The sequence below is a fragment of the Choloepus didactylus genome, chromosome 3 (genome assembly GCF_015220235.1).
Source record: "Choloepus didactylus isolate mChoDid1 chromosome 3, mChoDid1.pri, whole genome shotgun sequence".
Taxonomy (NCBI): Eukaryota; Metazoa; Chordata; class Mammalia; order Pilosa; family Megalonychidae; genus Choloepus; species Choloepus didactylus.
The window spans coordinates 123,806,561-123,823,126 of record NC_051309.1 but is presented as its reverse complement, the minus strand read 5'-3'; the positions used below and the strand labels follow the sequence as shown (position 1 = coordinate 123,823,126).

The 16,566-nt window shown below is 36.4% G+C and overlaps 1 protein-coding gene and 1 non-coding gene across 28 annotated transcripts in view; both read right to left on the bottom strand.

Moving 5' to 3' along the window:
• Nucleotides 1–6,930: 6,930 nt before the first annotated feature.
• Nucleotides 6,931–16,566, bottom strand: part of ANK2 (ankyrin 2) — a 739,617-nt gene continuing 729,981 nt past the window's right edge. For 26 of the 27 annotated variants that reach the window (XM_037830495.1, XM_037830497.1, XM_037830494.1 and 23 more), the window contains 2 exons: nt 15,055–15,237; nt 6,931–9,252 (listed from right to left, as the gene is read on the bottom strand). In XM_037830495.1, the coding sequence (XP_037686423.1) occupies nt 9,238–9,252; nt 15,055–15,237 (198 nt within the window). In that variant the 3' untranslated portion in view covers nt 6,931–9,237. Of the gene's footprint in view, nt 9,253–12,916; nt 13,009–15,054; nt 15,238–16,566 lie in introns of all 27 variants that reach the window. The other variant, XM_037830519.1, reaches the window with a different exon arrangement.
• Nucleotides 15,973–16,075, bottom strand: LOC119530679. Its single transcript, XR_005216075.1, has one exon. It is a non-coding gene; the product is annotated as a U6 spliceosomal RNA (small nuclear RNA).

The following is a 16,566-nucleotide window of genomic DNA, read 5'->3' as shown; positions in this document are numbered from 1 at the left end:
TTTCTACCAAGTTTTCTGGATTTTTTGTTGCCTACAAAGGTTTTCCCCACTGTAGGTCATAAACAATTTTTTTCTGCTTTCCTTGGTAACTTTTACAGTTTCATTCTTTTAAAAAATGTACATTAAAATAATTGAGCTCTTGAAAATTTATTTTGGTGAGGGGAACAAAGAGGGATTTAGCATTATTTCCTCACCCAAATGTCTTAACATTTACCCTAATGATATATAGAGTAATCCACTCATTCTGGTTGATTTAAAATGCTACTTTCATCACACGTCACATTTCCTTTTATCTTGGATCAATTTCTCTTTCTAGATTTCCCATTCTATTCCATTGTTCTTGCTGTAGATTGCTATACCAGTACTAAATTGTTTTACAAACAGTAGCTTAAATTACATTTTAATATCTGGTAGGGCTGCTGTCTAAAATATTCCTTTTTTTAATTATGCCTAGAATCTTCTTGATTAATTTAATGTGCTTTTTAAAAATACATAAACTCAAGTTAAAATAATATCCTATAAGCATTTTCATTGTAATAACATTAAATTAAGAAATAAATTAAGGGAGAATTGACATGTTTGCAACATTGTATGATAAATCATGTTCATCCATTTATTTAAGTGAAAGTTTTAGATATATTTTATAGGTCTTACACATTTCTTGCTAAATTTCTAAATATGCACTTAATCTCCTTTGTTGCTATTGTAAGTTATATGTACCATTTATTTCTTTTACTTTTAATTTGGAGGGTTTTTTTGTGTGTGTTAAAGAAAGTATATAATTTTATTCATTTTGAAGAGTGACCAAATTGTTGACAGTAAATCTTTTTTTCTGTTGATTTTCTTTGGATTTCTTGGTTCACAAACATGTCTCTGTAAACTGATAATTTTTGCCTATTTTGCCTATTCTTTTCTAATCTTTATACTTCATTTTTTTGTGATTTTTTTCATTGATTAGTGCTTCAAGGTCACTAATCAATGACCTTAGTAGTGGAAGGAGTAGACTTTATCATATTTTCTTGTTCACAGGAATTATCCGTGTTCATCTTCAGCAAGATGAATTTTGATATGAAGAACACATTTCCTCCTTAGTGCTCACAATTCATTTAAAAATCCAATACAAGGCAAAAAAGCATGAAGTTTGGTTAAAATTGCAACATTATTTGTAACCTCTACCTAAATATAATTTCTTTCCAAATTATATTATGTGACAAACAAAAGAATTCTCTAGCTATTGCAATTCTCTCTCTCTCACTCTGCCCATGCTTTTTTGAATAATTTATTTAATGAGTGTCTTAATTTTGATCATTTTTCGTGAGAGGATTCATAAATACTCCCTAGTTGATATCACCTTACAAAGAGAAGAGCCAACAAGCTGAGATACAAGTGAAAAAAAAACAATGGTTTAATCTATGATGCCGAGGTGAGGCAAGAGAAAAGCTGGTGGGATGGCGTCAATGAAAAGGTTTTCTCTATTATTCCAATTTATTGCAAAACCTGTGCCAAAATGGGCACAATTTCTTAAGTGCTCTTTACATAAATGGATTTGAGCAGTTGTTAAGGAAGTGCTATTTATGAGCACACACATGCAACACATACATAATTTGATCATTTTAAGAAAGAACACATTTTTCCTATTTTCTTAAAAGGATACAAAAGTCAGAAATGGGTGCAAAATTTTATGAAATGTCTCTTGGCCATCTATGAAAATAATCATATACTGCTTTTCTCTTTTGACCTCTTAATCGGGTAATTATATTAATAACTATTATTTATGAGCCATTTTTACCTCTTGAAATAAAGCCACTTGGTCATATAACACTTTTTAAAAATGTGTGTTGGATGATATTTGTTAATATTGTATTTGTGATTTTTGCATAGCTGCTCCCTGGCTCTATGGCTTTTTGATGTTGTTACTATTTTGGAGAGGTTTTGGATACATTCATCCAGTTCTGGTACCAATGATACACTGCTTTGCTTAAAGAAAAAAATTTGGTATTTTTCTTGGGATGTGTGGGGTTTAAATGTGAATTATCTGTTTATTGAAAGCTTAATAGAATCTATCTGTGACAGCACCCGTGTCTGTGCTTTTTTGTGGGGGTAAACTTTTGGTAATGTTTTCAATTTCTTCCATGATTATTGGAGTTTATATTTTTGTATCTCTTCTGTGGTTAATTTTAACAACCTCCATTTTCTTTTAAAAAAATCATCTCTTTCATTCAGGTTTTTATGTTTACTTACATAAAATCAGCTAACATATTTTCTTATAACTTACCATTTCCTCACTGATTGTTTTCTCATTCTCTTTTTTAAACATTGTGTATTTCTGTTTTCTCTTTCAGTTCTTGAGAATGTTAGTGGTGATTATGTTAACCTGTAGATATAGAATTATCTGTATATAATAATATTATCTTTTTCAAAAGACACTCTTAGATACATTCAGTAATTTTACTGTTTTTCTATTCTAATTAATAAATTCATTCATATTTATCTAAATTTATATGGTGGCATGCTCTCCTCAGTTTGCCACTAGTCCCAGAAAATTTCTATGCCCAGAAAATTCACACGTTATTTTCCTGTTGGGCCTGTCTAGGCACATGAATTATGATGTCTGACCACTACTTTAGCTATATCTCATAGGTTTTAATATGTTGTTTTGATAGTTTTGATACATTTTGATGTTTTTTGCAGTATCTTTTTCTTTCTTATTTGACTTAAGAATTTTTAGGAGGGGAGTTCTTGTATTTCTAGTTGGCTAAGAGCAGCATACAGAAGCCAGACTACAGGAAAATTGAGAAATGAGAAACTGGGGAAATGTATGAAGCAAAAAAAATAATTAAAAAGACAGAGCATTAGTTATATGCAAAGCCAGGATTGGAGGATAGTTGGTTTTTTATTTTCTTTTATTTTTCCTCCCAAGCTAGGAGAAACCTGAGTATGTTTATAGCTGATGGAGAAAGCCAGTGTGTTGTTATCAGAGACAATCCCACTCAGAAAGGCCCAGAGGACTTAGGAGGGTGAGAACAGAACCCAGGCCACATGCCCAGGGAGCAAGGAAGCCGTCTCTGTGAAAACAATGAGTATTAAAGGGGTATGAAGACACAGATCATTTTGGAGGTAGGGACAGAAAAGGCCCTGACACCTACTTTTTTGTAAAACAGAGGCTTGGTCATGTGCGGGGCATGAGAAAGGCGAGGAAGAAAAAATGGCCCCAGCAGCAAAGGAGAGATGCAGCATAAGAATAGAAATGGGAAAGGCACTAAACAAGGGTCTGTTTCCTTATATAAAAGGAGTTTCTACAGAAGAAAATTAATTTTTAATTCATTAATTATTTGTGAAATTATTGGCTCAACATCTGTCTGCTCCACACAATTTTAAACTCAAGACGTAGGGATTGTGTCTATCAGAGATGAAAAATGCTTTACTGTTGGAACCAATTAACTGTGCTCTTATCCCAGGTCTGCCACACACTGGCTGTGTGACCTTAGGCAAGTTACTCAACTTTGGCCCTCGACTGTTTCTACGTCATAGGTTAGTGGTGGAGACTAAAGGAGTTTCATGTGCACTTTGAATGGTGACTGGCAATAGTAAGAACCCAGTAACTGTGAGCCATAATGATCCTCTTTACCACAATCTACCCTGAGCACCTAGCAAAATGCCTGGAATTTAGTCTATTTTGAATTCCTGAATTAGTGCATGAATGAAGACTGGTATTCTGTGGCTCAGCTTTACAGTGAATTGTAATGAAATTCAGCACAGCATTTTTTCTCTATTCTACATTCTTCCCTGCATGTTGGGGAAGACCTTTCCAGTATGCATTTGTGTTAGATTCTGCCAACAAAAGGCATTTACCAAGGTTTGAAAGGTGAAAGAGAAGAAAAATAATTGTTTCTTCAGGGACTACTTAGAGAAGTGCATGGACTTCAGCAGAAGACAGTTGAAGGTGTTTTTGCCAGCCTTTTCCAGGCATTCTACTAAGAATCATACTCTTGGTATGATGAAGCTTAGTCCATCAGTGGCAGCTCTCCTAGGACTTCTGATTTCTGCACTTGTGGATTTCTTCAGAGGAGCAGCATACGCTTCCCGTCCTTCCTTCTGTTAGCTCTTCCAACATTTGTGTGTTTCTAATTCCCTGCATTAAAAATCCCTTCCTGCTTGAAATACCTAGAGGGTTTGTTTTTTGGACTAAATCCAATTCAAGCACTAACTAGATTGTTTGAACAACAGACTCTCCAAACTATCCTTCTGACTCTTTGGGGTAAGAGGGTATAGTTGGGGGCTGATTTTCTAAGGCATTTTCATGAATCACTTAGGAAATTCACACAAGGTCCAAATCCTCTGCAAGTTGATATAAGCACTGCTATTAAACTAAAGTCAGGAAGATGCTATATCATGGTCTAGATGAGGGGCTTAGTTGTGAACAAGACACATAGAAAACTGGCATAATGTGTATTTCATGTTGGCATCGTGGTTCAGTTGCTTCCTCATAGCTACAAAGACAACTGCTGTCTCACGTCCACCTCCAGTCAAGCCCAGGGCTGTGTACTTCTCTCTGTAGCAGCTGGGCTAGACCTGATGCTGTTAGAAAACACCCAGAGGAATTTGGCTGGCCTTATCCAATTCTGGAGACAGTTTTGAAGAAAAAGAAAAGAAAACCCCAAAATGCAGTATGTGTGGGAAGTTTGAGAAAGGAAGAGAAATCAAAACTGAGTTGTAAGGTCCTGTTGAGAAAACGAAAGGGATCCTGAAGAATCGTCCTCAGAATGGAAGTGAACCAAAGTACTTAAAAGACAAGAATGCCCCGTGATTCCCTAACAGGATGCAGTTGACTATATTTTCTAACCTCAAGGGGTAAGTTAAGCTCTTCAGCACCTACCCCATACTTGGTCCTTCCCAAAGAGGGGGAGAATTTCAATTATGAGACCATAACTAGTAGACTCCAAGGACACACAGGTCACCGTGGCTCTTCTAGATTAAGAAGATGACAAATAAGGCTGGACTTGCTGCCCTTCCTTGTGTTCAGTATAGTGAGTTGGATCTGAGGCAAATATTATTTCTTATCTTACTGACAAAGGAATTGGGTTTCACAAAGTCACACAATAAGTATTGACATAGTTCGGCTTCCAATCCAGGCCTTACCCCAAGATCATGTATTTAACCACCTGGTCATATTGCCCAACTGAAACATTTTGAGGACTTTTAATTGAATGTTTCCAGTGATATTGAAGATATCTACTGAATTTCTACAACTACCATTGCAAAACGTCTCTGCCTACCATATCTAACAGCTCTATACAAAGTATACTCATTTATATCATTTACTCTATACCATGGAGCTAATTAAAAGCAAGAGAGTACTTTCAGCTTTCCCAGGAAGTCTGAGTCCAACCAAATAGTAATATTTTAATTTGTGTGCCACGGTTGGGAATGAAGTTTGTTCTTAAGATATTTAAAATACATTTCTTAGATGTTCTATTATTATAGTGAAATTAAGTCATATTACATATTGACTTGAGTGATTCATTCTAAGATTGTAATTCCAGCATCAATGAGATCAGACACAGAAATCAAACCTTAACTGGAGGAAGGAGAGAGTAGTGTTTAAACAGCAGGTGGCGACTAAAGACAAAGACTTTCGAACATTTTCTTTTTCTTTATAGAAAATGAAAGCAAGCAAAATATCTTTATCTATTATTCGAGTTAAAACCTTGTAGTGATTTTTTTTCTCATTAAGTATTTATTTTCTCTTCATCTGTTTTATTCATGTATTTGTCTACTTGACCATATCCCAGACCCTCCATGCTGGTATAAATTGGATGACTCCCAGAAACAACCTAATCTCAAATTCAGTGTCTTTTTCAATGTGCTTCTATGTGATCTGCATCTCTTCATGCCAAATCTAAGTCATCCATGAGACACCCACAACCTTCCCTCAGTCTGGGGGTTTTCCTCCCATTTTAAATATATTTCTGTAAAAGGGAATATTAGTCACTGAAGTACGTTTAAAAAAAAAAGATTGTATTTGTGCACCAAATTATTAAACATGAGAAGACATTGACTATTCTCTGATGCTTTGATCCCATTAAACAAACCTAAGGCAAGGAGGCTCAGAGTTCCTATAGAAAGTACAGCACATTAAACAAATGAGAGGAAGAGAGATGGTTGCACAGACACTGCTACTTTGAAATGATTTTGTTGTTTAACTTTGACTCATTTCCTTTAACAAATTTCAGGCATAACTGACATTTTAATTTCTGAAGATCCTATAAATGAACCAGGCAGATTAACCACAGTCAGTGAGCTCCTTATCTCATTTAAGATTCAAATAAAACCCACTCAATTTCTAAACTTATTTTTTTGCTTTTACTGTTAAAGTATTATAGCAGCACTAAAGAAATATTTCCAAAACGCAAAGAAAAAAACAAAAAAACCCTTCTCAAACAACTGATTTCAGTTTTGCATATTCTCTCCCTGTCTTTATTTATATTAACATCTGTTTAATTTCTAATTCTCTGGCCATAAAAGATAACTAGAACTCCTGAGCTAAACACTGTTCCAGAGACCATTGTCTTAGAGGAGAGAACCAAAAGGAAAGCTGCTGCCCTTGATCTGTACTGTCAAGGCCTGTGACCCCTTTCTCATCTCTCCAAATTCCCAGGTTACTAGTTCCCATTTACTAAGGATTCCCAAGCTAAGGGTAAATCCCTGTTTGTCCTGTTCTACATAACAACAATGAAAGTTCCTTGAGCAGGGACAGTCTTTCTATTGCTTAATCCAGTGCCCCGATATGGCATATTGAATTGTTAAATAGAAACAATTAAAAAAAAGCAATTTGTGTCTTTCTGTTGACTTCATATCTAGCTCTTCTCTTTAATCTCTTATTCTCCTAAAGTCACAAACTAGTGATAAAGAAGAACAAATCACTGTTGCCACATTTAACACTTGTACATTTTATTTAATTAAATCAGCCATTGTACACATTGCAGCTATGTGTATTGTTAGTGTTGTATTTCTTTTTCCATTAACTAATACATGCCCTCATAGATATATTCAATTAGTGTTATCACCATGGGAACAAGATGCTGATTCATCAACTGAAAATTCACTTCTTCTCACAGTATTCAAGTTTTTTGATAACACAGCCAAAAGTAAAATTAAAAAAACAAAAACAAAACCAAAAAAACAGTGAGTAACCATTATGTTGTTACACAGACATCATCTGCACTGCAAATAGCACAACAGAAATGCTTCTCGTGAGCTCCAGTGAGGGTTTTGACAAGAAGGCCCTGGCGTGTCTCAAAAAGTTTCACCATGGGCCTTTCTCATTTTGGCTGCCAAAGAATGCTTTATTTCCTATCCGAATGCCAAAAAGTGCTAGCATTAGAGGCTTAGGGGGGTTGGTTTATGGAAGACCTCCCTCCCAGGAAATTTTCTCTCTTGGCAACGTTCCTTTAAATGATGAAGTGCCATTGTTTGTTGCATTTGTTTTTGACATTCGGAGCACTGAGTCATTTTTGCACAACAGGAAAAGACCAGATAGATTGGAAAAATTTCAGTCCCTGGAGGATAGACTCTATTTTTTTTTTTAAATTTCATCTTCATCGAATATACTTTTCTTTAACAAATAACTGATTCAAAATGTATACTGTTTATATGAATATATTTGTGAATATATATATATGTTAAAATGCTACACAGCTTCAACCACTAGAGGAATGAGGAATAGGACATGGAAATCACTCAGATTGTTATAGTTCCTTCTCTGACACAAACAAACAGAAAAGTGCACAAATGCACACAAAGATTTCCAAGGGAGTTTGGATTTCAAATAAATAAACCAAATTCTTAAAAACTCAAACTGAATTTGTAAGGATTTCTCAACCTTGTCTGCAAGCCAAAAAACAGACCTAGCTAAAAAGTTAAAAGTGCTCATTCTGGGTAAAAAGAAGGAAAATCATTAATATGATTAGAAGAGGGGTTTTGACTGTGGTTTTGATTTTTAAATGTTGCATGCAGGTATTAGAGAAGATATAAACCTGGAAAGAGAAAAAAAAAAAAAAAAAAAAAAAGAAAGAAAGAAACCACTCCAACATGGTGAAGGAGTTTAACCTTTTGTGTAGTGGGTAAATCTTGTTTCCAATGACTTATCTACAGTGCAGTGGCCAGAAGAAAGTACCACCAGTAAGACAGCATGGTTTGCTAAAGCAGCAATGAAAACTGGAAAACTACAGTAGTTATAGCTTTTTAAAATACCCTGCCAACATGTCCAAATTTAAAAGACCTGAAGATGCTAGAATGCCACAGCATGTGGCTGCTAGCAACTGAATACCTCACTGTTTCATCCTCTCTGTCTCCTGCTCCCTGCCTCCCCTCCCTCAGAGTGGTTGCTGGAGAGTCATAAATCATGGCTGGTCAGAACCAGCAATAACTTCTTAGTTAGGACAGTTCTTCAAGGACATTTACCCATCCTTGACTAGGAGCAATGGCTACTCTGCAAGTTCTAAGGACATGGTAGGTCTGAAGTGCTTCTTTTGCAGTAGAACTGTATTATCATTCGATTGTGTTAGCAATATCTTAATTAACCATTGTTCAGCAATTTCTAGAGGCCTTTGATTCCACGATACCCAGTGTGGTTATGATAGGCAGTGGTTTTAATTTTAATATGTTGTTCATCTGAGCATTTCAACTATCTACACTGTACACTGGATAACCCTTTGTGGGGTTCCTATATCTCGTCACTCAAAGAGGTCTGCAGGTGAAGTTCTTCCGATCAATGGATTTTCATGGACCTTGTGCAGAAGCAAAGAACAATGGAGGTGGCCAGTTCCCAGGTTAGCACAAACACGAGTATTGGATACAGCATCCAGAATGAAGGATGCTATCTTTGGTCACAAATTAGCTTACAGTTGAAGAGGATGGGAGGAAACGAAAACAAAATGCAGTGTGTTTGCTAAAAGTGGAAATATCAAGGTATTCCATTAATTAGGCCAGTTGTAGTCACCGTAATGAAATGGGAAGTTGCATATTGAGTGAATGTGTGGCTTCTGGTGTGAGAGTTGGGCAGCCCCTCATTTGGCCTCTTGCTTCAAGTCCTCCTTACAGAAATGCCGAAGGAGTTGCCGGAGGTCGTGCTGGAGGTTGTCCTGATCTAGTGCTTCTGGGACATCCTCCAGATGCTCCAAGTGAATGTGTTTTCCATGCTGGTCCTTCACCACAGCCCTCTTCTGTGTACTAGCTTTATTCATGGTTGTCCTGGAGTAAAGAAGACAAGAGAGAATTATGTTCTCTTCACTGTTAGGTTTGGGGGTAACCATTGTATTGGTACTGTTCATCCTCTGAAGTAACCTCAAGGCTTACTCTCCTACCTCTGGATAATTCTACACCAACATATTAGTATAACAGATACAGCCACCTTTTTGTGTCTTTGGTTTAAACATGTCTTCCCTATCTGGAATGATTCATGGGATTTTAAAACTGTTTTGGAGCAAGGAAAAACTTTAAAAAATATTTCAATTCAATGAAACCATGCTTTAGTATGAGTCTCTCAAAAGTAGCCACACAATCACCCAAGTTTTGATTAAGTTGCACTGATTTGAAAGAGCTTGGTTCATCCTGAAAAAGTGATTCCATAAGTGCTTTTTGCCAGCCTAAGAAAAACAGTGTTTATTTTGAATTATTGAAAACTTCCTTAGTCACCAGCTTAATCCTGAGTCACACTATGTTCTATGAGAACTTTTCCATGGGACATAAATCTTGAAAAATTATCTTATCTGCATGCAGGAAGGTGCCTACAAACAGGAGATGAAGGTCATACAGTCTCTGAAGCTGCATCTTTAGAGTGGATGTGGATGCAGAAAAGGGGGTTGTTGTTTGAAACTGTATGCACCCCAGAAAAGCATGCTCTTAAAGTTAATCTGTTCTTGTGGGTATGGACCCATTCTAAGTAGGATATACTTCTGTTAAGGTGGGGCCCATCTCATTCAGATGGGTCTTAATCCTCCTGCTGGGGTCCTTCATAAACTGGTCGAGTACAGAGAGAGAGAAAAAGAGAGAGCCACAGAAGGAAGAAGTTGAAAGCAACGAAACTCAGAAGATAAGGGAAAGACCAGCAGATGCCGCCATGTGCCTTGCCATGTGCCAGAGGAGCCAAGGATCGCCTGCAGCCAGTCTTGAGGAAGAAAGCATCCCCTTGGTGATGCCTTGATTTGGACATTCTCACGGCCTCAAACTGAACTAATAAATTTCCATTGTTAAAAGTCAACCTATTTTGTGCTGTTTTGAACAGACTACAAACTGAACTACAAGGAGGGAGGAAAAACACCAGTGAGAGACAGATCCTTCCTCTGTGTTCTCAGAGACCCCTGTGCTTTGTCACACTGTGATTTAACAGTCTGCTGCTTACTTGTCTCTGTCATCAGAATGGTGATTACTTGAGAAAAGGGACCATGGCTTTCTACTATATTTCTGTTATATTTTGTACTATTATTTTCCTATAAGACTACTTGAAAATGATTATATTGTCATTTGCTCAGTCTCAGTTCTTCTCACTCTCTACTTGTAAATACAGTTCTTCATTGCACAAATATTTGGTGAATGTGTTTTATGTGGCCTGCACTATACAATGTACCCTGTTATCTCCAAATAACAAATAGGGGAACCAAATCTTGGAGAATTTAAACAATGCCCCAAATATAAAATAACACATTCAGCATGTTGTGGAGCCAAGAGTCAAAGCCTGAAGAGCCTGAGTCTGTAGCCATTATGCCATGCATCTTCACTTAAAATCACTGTAGGAAAGGATCAGTTTTCTTAGCTTTAGCCAACATTTTCCTTAGGGACTCGTAGTGTTCAGAAGCTGGAAGTTCTGCCTGTGAGCTACTCCTATCATTAGCTGACCTTCTAACACCTCTGTGCATTTGTTAAGATCATCATGATTAAGGAAAAAAAAAAGAAAAAGAAAAAGAAAAAGCAACTTCAGCCAAAAGGCTTTCAGCTTTCATTTGGACATCTTTGTCTCCTTCCTTCTTCTCTCATGTTCTCTTAAGGAGAGATCCCTTGCTTTTGATATTATGTGAATTACTGTGTATCCGAAAGCAACTTAAATTTGTTCCTTTTGATAAAAATCAAATTTGATTCCAATGATCAAAATCAGATTAGGTTTCTCTAATCATTCAGTATCCATTTTTTTCTTCCAAAAAGGCAAATATCTGACTATTTCTGCCAAGATCTAGTAGATGTCCTAACAGCATTAATGTTGGGATATCAGCCTCTATCACAGGCTATTTCCTGGCATTTTGTGCAGGCATATAAAAGTAAGTGAATTTATAAATATGCATATGTATACGATAAGAAAAAGAATGGCTTTACATATATATATATATATCTTAGGGGAGCAGTAGGTATGATAAAATGTCTTCAGCAACCTGTAAGATAAAATGTTTTACACCACAAATAGGGTTCTGAAGCTAACAAGCTGTGGGGGCTTGCTTTGAGATGTCTGCATCCCTGACTTCAGTTTCTACAGCTCTACATGAGAACTTTGTTCTCTCAATCTATTTCAATTTGAAGAGGCTATGATGCTAGGGCATGCAAGGTTTATCTGGATTACTCTGAATAAATGGATAAAAGACTTAAAAGTTCCAAGTCTACAAAAGCACTTTTATCTGCAATTCATGTTGCATTTTTAAGTTGGAGGAGAGCAGTTACACTCTTAAATTCCTGGCTGCTCCTATTTTTCACATTTGTTTGGAGGGCAGAATTGTGACAGAACCTTTAATTTGCTGTTCTAATTATTATGTTCTAGAGGCTTAAAATAGCTTCATAGAGTACTATAAATGACAATTGTTCTCTTCTCTTCAATGAAGTGAAAAGCATAATAGTAACTTGGATTTCCACTGTGCCTTTTCAACTGAGAAGAAAAGAACACTTTATCAATTTCCATACTTACAGTGCTGCTAGAAGACCAAAAAGAAGTGAGAGTAAACCAAGCAAATGGTGCCAAAGGCTATACATCAAATCAGTGATGGAGACATGGTAGACCAGATAGTAGTCTCATAACCAGCTCACTTCTATATGCATAACATGCATACTGCCTTCCCAAGTTTCTTAACTTATTGAAGCCCTTAATTTTGACATTGCTAGGTACATTTAGGCGCATGGGTACAAAGTCATGCTCATGTTATTCACCACTCACATGCAGAATTGTGAAATAGCTTGTTCAAAAAGCATGTACCATTCACGGCAATGCTTTCTTATTCCCTTGTTTTGTTATGGTTTGTTAATTTTCTTGGGGTATGGTAGGGACACGTTAGAAGCAATGTAGTTACTTTAGGTTATTTGTTTTTCCTATTTCTCTGTTGTGTTTGAATTGTTTTTTTTTTTTAATCTTTTCATAAATAAAGTTTAAAAAAAAAACGCATGTACCATTCCCAGTAATGATTTACTAAGATTGAGCTGAGGGTAGCTGGTCCCAAGACTAATTTGTGAACAACAGATTCCTCTTCCTATGCTCTCAAGTCTGTCAACACAACTGAGTATCCAAGCTGGATGGTTACAACCAAATGAATTGTTTGCTAACACTCAGGGAGTCAGTTTGTGTTAATATGTGCATCACCCTCACCATGCCTTAATATTACTTTTAAAACAACAAGAAGGCATGCCATGGATTTGCATTATTTTTGCAAATGAACATATGTTTGAAATTATTTCAAAAAAAAAGTTAAAAAATAAAAAGAAACTATATGTGTGACACATTGACAGATGATTCCACTTGACCCAAGTCTTTTAAAAACACAGGAAGAGGCAGCAGTTCCCGAGGGATTTCTGTTATATTTAGAAGCTCTGCTCTTCTTTTCTCAAAACTGAACAACTCTTAGTGGTGTTAGTTGGTAAAGCATCACCCCATGCTAACCCAAACCTTTTAATTATTGATCCATCCTCTTTCAGGATTTCATTCTCCACTAAACTGGGGAAGTGGACTTTCATGTGGCTACCTGTATAGCTCAAAGCCTGAAGTAAGGAAAAAAGAAAACAAGGTAAAACCCCATCATAAATCATGAACTTCAATAAAAGCGATTACTTCCCTGAGTCAATACTCATCATAAAAAGATCTACCTGAAAGGATAAATAAAAATAACTCTCAGGAGGCCCCTCTTGGTGTGTGCTGCTTTCCTGATGCCCCGGGCCCAGGCCACAAGGACCCCACACTGTGAAGCTGCATCAACGCATCTCCCTATAAGCTTTTGTATTTCAAGATATTTGGGCTGGAGTGGACTGATAGTGGCATTCTGTACAGTGAGGGTCAGGACTTAGGAATTTCCATCGCCAGTGCCTTGGGCCGGAAATCTTCTTTCTGAGTGTGCTCCAATGTACTAATGGGGGTGAACCATGCACGGGGCACCTTCCCACCTGGTTTCCAAGTAAAGTTCCTTTTCCTTCCTGTTCAAGTCGACAGCTTTCCTATTTAATAAATTCTAATATTCATTAAAAAAATAAGTCTCAGAAGCTGTTTTGGATTGAGTTGTGTCCCCCTAAATGATACGTCCAAGTCCCAACCCCTAGTCCTGTGAATGCAGTCCTATTTGGATATAGGAGTTCTGAAGATGTTATGAGTCAAGATGAGGCCAAACCAGATTAAGGAGAGCCCTAATCCAGTAGCAGCAGTGTCCTTATGAGAAGAGGAAATTGGACACAGATAGAGAGACAGAGACAGAAGACGGCCATGTGACAGAGGCAGAGATGCCAAAGAACACCAGGGGTTGCTGGCAAGTCACCACCTGAATCCTACAAACTCCAGAGGGAGCACGGCCCTGCTAACAACTTGATTTTGGACTTCCAGCCTCCAGGACTGTGAGACAGTAAATTTCTGCTGTTTTAAGCCATCCAGTTTGTGATACTTTGTTATGCAGCCCTAGGATACTGAGACAGTAGCAGAAAAAAGTATTGAGTTTTATTTAACAAGTCCCTTAAATCTCTCACATTTGGATCAAAAACTGCAGACTAGTAACCGTAGTGACTGACTTTTAATTTCCTCCTTGCCTCTCCACTCCTTTTTACAGTAAAAACTCTAACAAAAAATACAATGGCCAGAAGCAAAAACAAACAAACAAAATCTGAGTCTACAGATTTTCATCTTTTGATAGCTCAAGGGTACCAGTTGTCAAAATTGGAAGAGTTAAAAGTATTTAAATAATGTACGCTTTTAAACATCCAGTGCATTCATATATAATCTCAATACATATTGTGGGCATCAGAAGGGACACACATATGCATTTAACTTCAAAATGTCTCAATAGCAAAAGATGTTTTGTTGATGTTTTCACATGCCTATATCCCTTAGTTGAAACTCAGGCCAGAAGTGCTTCAGAATTTGATTTCTTTTTGGATTTTAGAAAAGTAATATTATACTGTATATTACAGACCCATTAATATACTGTCAGCAAAACATATGAACATATTCACTCTAATTACTGAGTCTAAAAAGATAAAAAAGACCCAAAATTTAAAAGATTCCCTGTCAGCTCAGGTCAGGTTTTACTGACAAAGTGGCTTACCACTAACTTATAAAACTTGTTTTAATTTTCAGAGTTTTGGATTTTGGAAACTGGATTTTGCCACTGTGGACCAATTTACTAATTTTTGGAAACCAGAATTTAAAGAATTATAAATGCTTTTTCAAAGCACAGGTACAAGAGTATACATGTATTTTCTTTAATGCCTGTAATTGGAAATATTTGAGAATATTAGCTAGGAAAGATAATTTGCAACCTCTTTTATTGTACTGGGAGTGTGAGTCACTTCTGGGACTTTTTCATAAAGATACCCTAACACCAGGGATTTTGATTCTGATTCAGCATGGGCAAATCCTAGTCATCTGGATCTTTAAAAGCTCTCGAGGTGACACTGATGAGGAAACATTACTTCATCATACATGTTATTCAAACAGGAATTCTGCACCCTTTCATGAATTCAGGTATGGGATGACACAACATTAAACAATTTTCTTTTCAAACGTGAAGTAAACAAAAAAGAGACAAAATGATGATGCTTCTATACCTCTTCAAAGTCATCTTTGGCTGAAGGAAGATCAGTGGCTAAACTAGGATCCCCCAGATGTTTCTCCATCCTCTCTCCATGTACCATGGTTGTTTTAACAACTTTGCTGACTCTACGGCCTTCCACTGGTTCAGCCTGAAATTGTGAGGTGCTGGACAGAATGCTGGGCTCAGACAAAGTCACCTAATGAATGGACATGGACACACAGTATACAATATCTGACTGCCGATGTAAAGGCAATGAATTTTTCAATGTTAAAAACACACAAACACACAACTACACGTTACATACTGGCCTTTTAGCAAACAGTATTTTGAAAGAGAGAGGCAGAGTTAGAAAAAAATTAAACTATAACCAATTAGCAATGTCAATGTAGTGACTATCTCCATACAGCACCAAAATCAACCACTTACTGTAGGCATTTTGGGTGACATCTGTAAGAAACTGCTTACTTAGTGTTATGTAGATATAATGTATTGATCAACTGTCTTTCCCCACAATTAAATGTTTTGCTTTGGCATAATGAAGATACAACTAACCCCCCAGAGGGGGAACTCTGAAAATTATGAGAACTTGAAGAAGTAGATTGATCAGAGACCCTTGTGTCTATAATAATGAGATTTTGAGGAGTGAATGAATGTCATATTGTGAGAATGTCACAAATTATATGTTTAAGAGAATACACATGATCCCAAAGGAGGGAAGTGAAACAGAAAAAAATAAAACTACAAATCAAGGAGTTTCTGGATCGTGATTTTAGCAACTCCAAAACGCAGAAGTTTTGAATATCATATATTATCTAAAGTGACCACAGAAAGCTAGTGTGCTGATTACACACCAGTAATACATTTGTACATGGTTTCCTTATAACATTCTGCTTGTCTCGTAAATGGGATTTTATTCATTTAAACTTTTTTTTTAAGCGTGGAATGCTTCATGTATTTGCATGTCACCCTTGCACAGGGGCCATGCTATTCTTCTCTGTATTGTTCCAATTTTAGTATACGTGCTGCTGAAGCAAGCATCCATTTAAATTTTGAGTTGGATTTTTGCTGTGGTCAACAGTGAAATAAATAGAAAATAGAAATAAAGGTACAACACAAATACAATGAATAAAATTGCTATTAATGTCCCTGTTGGCTATTTAAAAATTATACAAAATCATAAAGTAAACGAATGTGCAACTAAATTCAATGCTTAATTAGTATGGAGTTTCTGCCTGGAGTGATGAAAAGTTTGGTAATGGATGGTGGTAATAGTAGCAAAACATGGTGAATGTAATTAACACCACTGAATTGTATATTTGAAAGTAGATAAAATGGGAAATGTTAGGTGGTACATATGTTACCAGAATAAAATAAAAAATAAAAAAACCCATAAAACTGTATAACAAAGAGTGAAACCTAATGTCAACTATGGACTACGATTAGTAGTATAATTATAATGATACTGTTTGTTCGGTTGTAACAAAGATACCACACTTCTGCAAAATGTTAATAATAGGGAAAACTG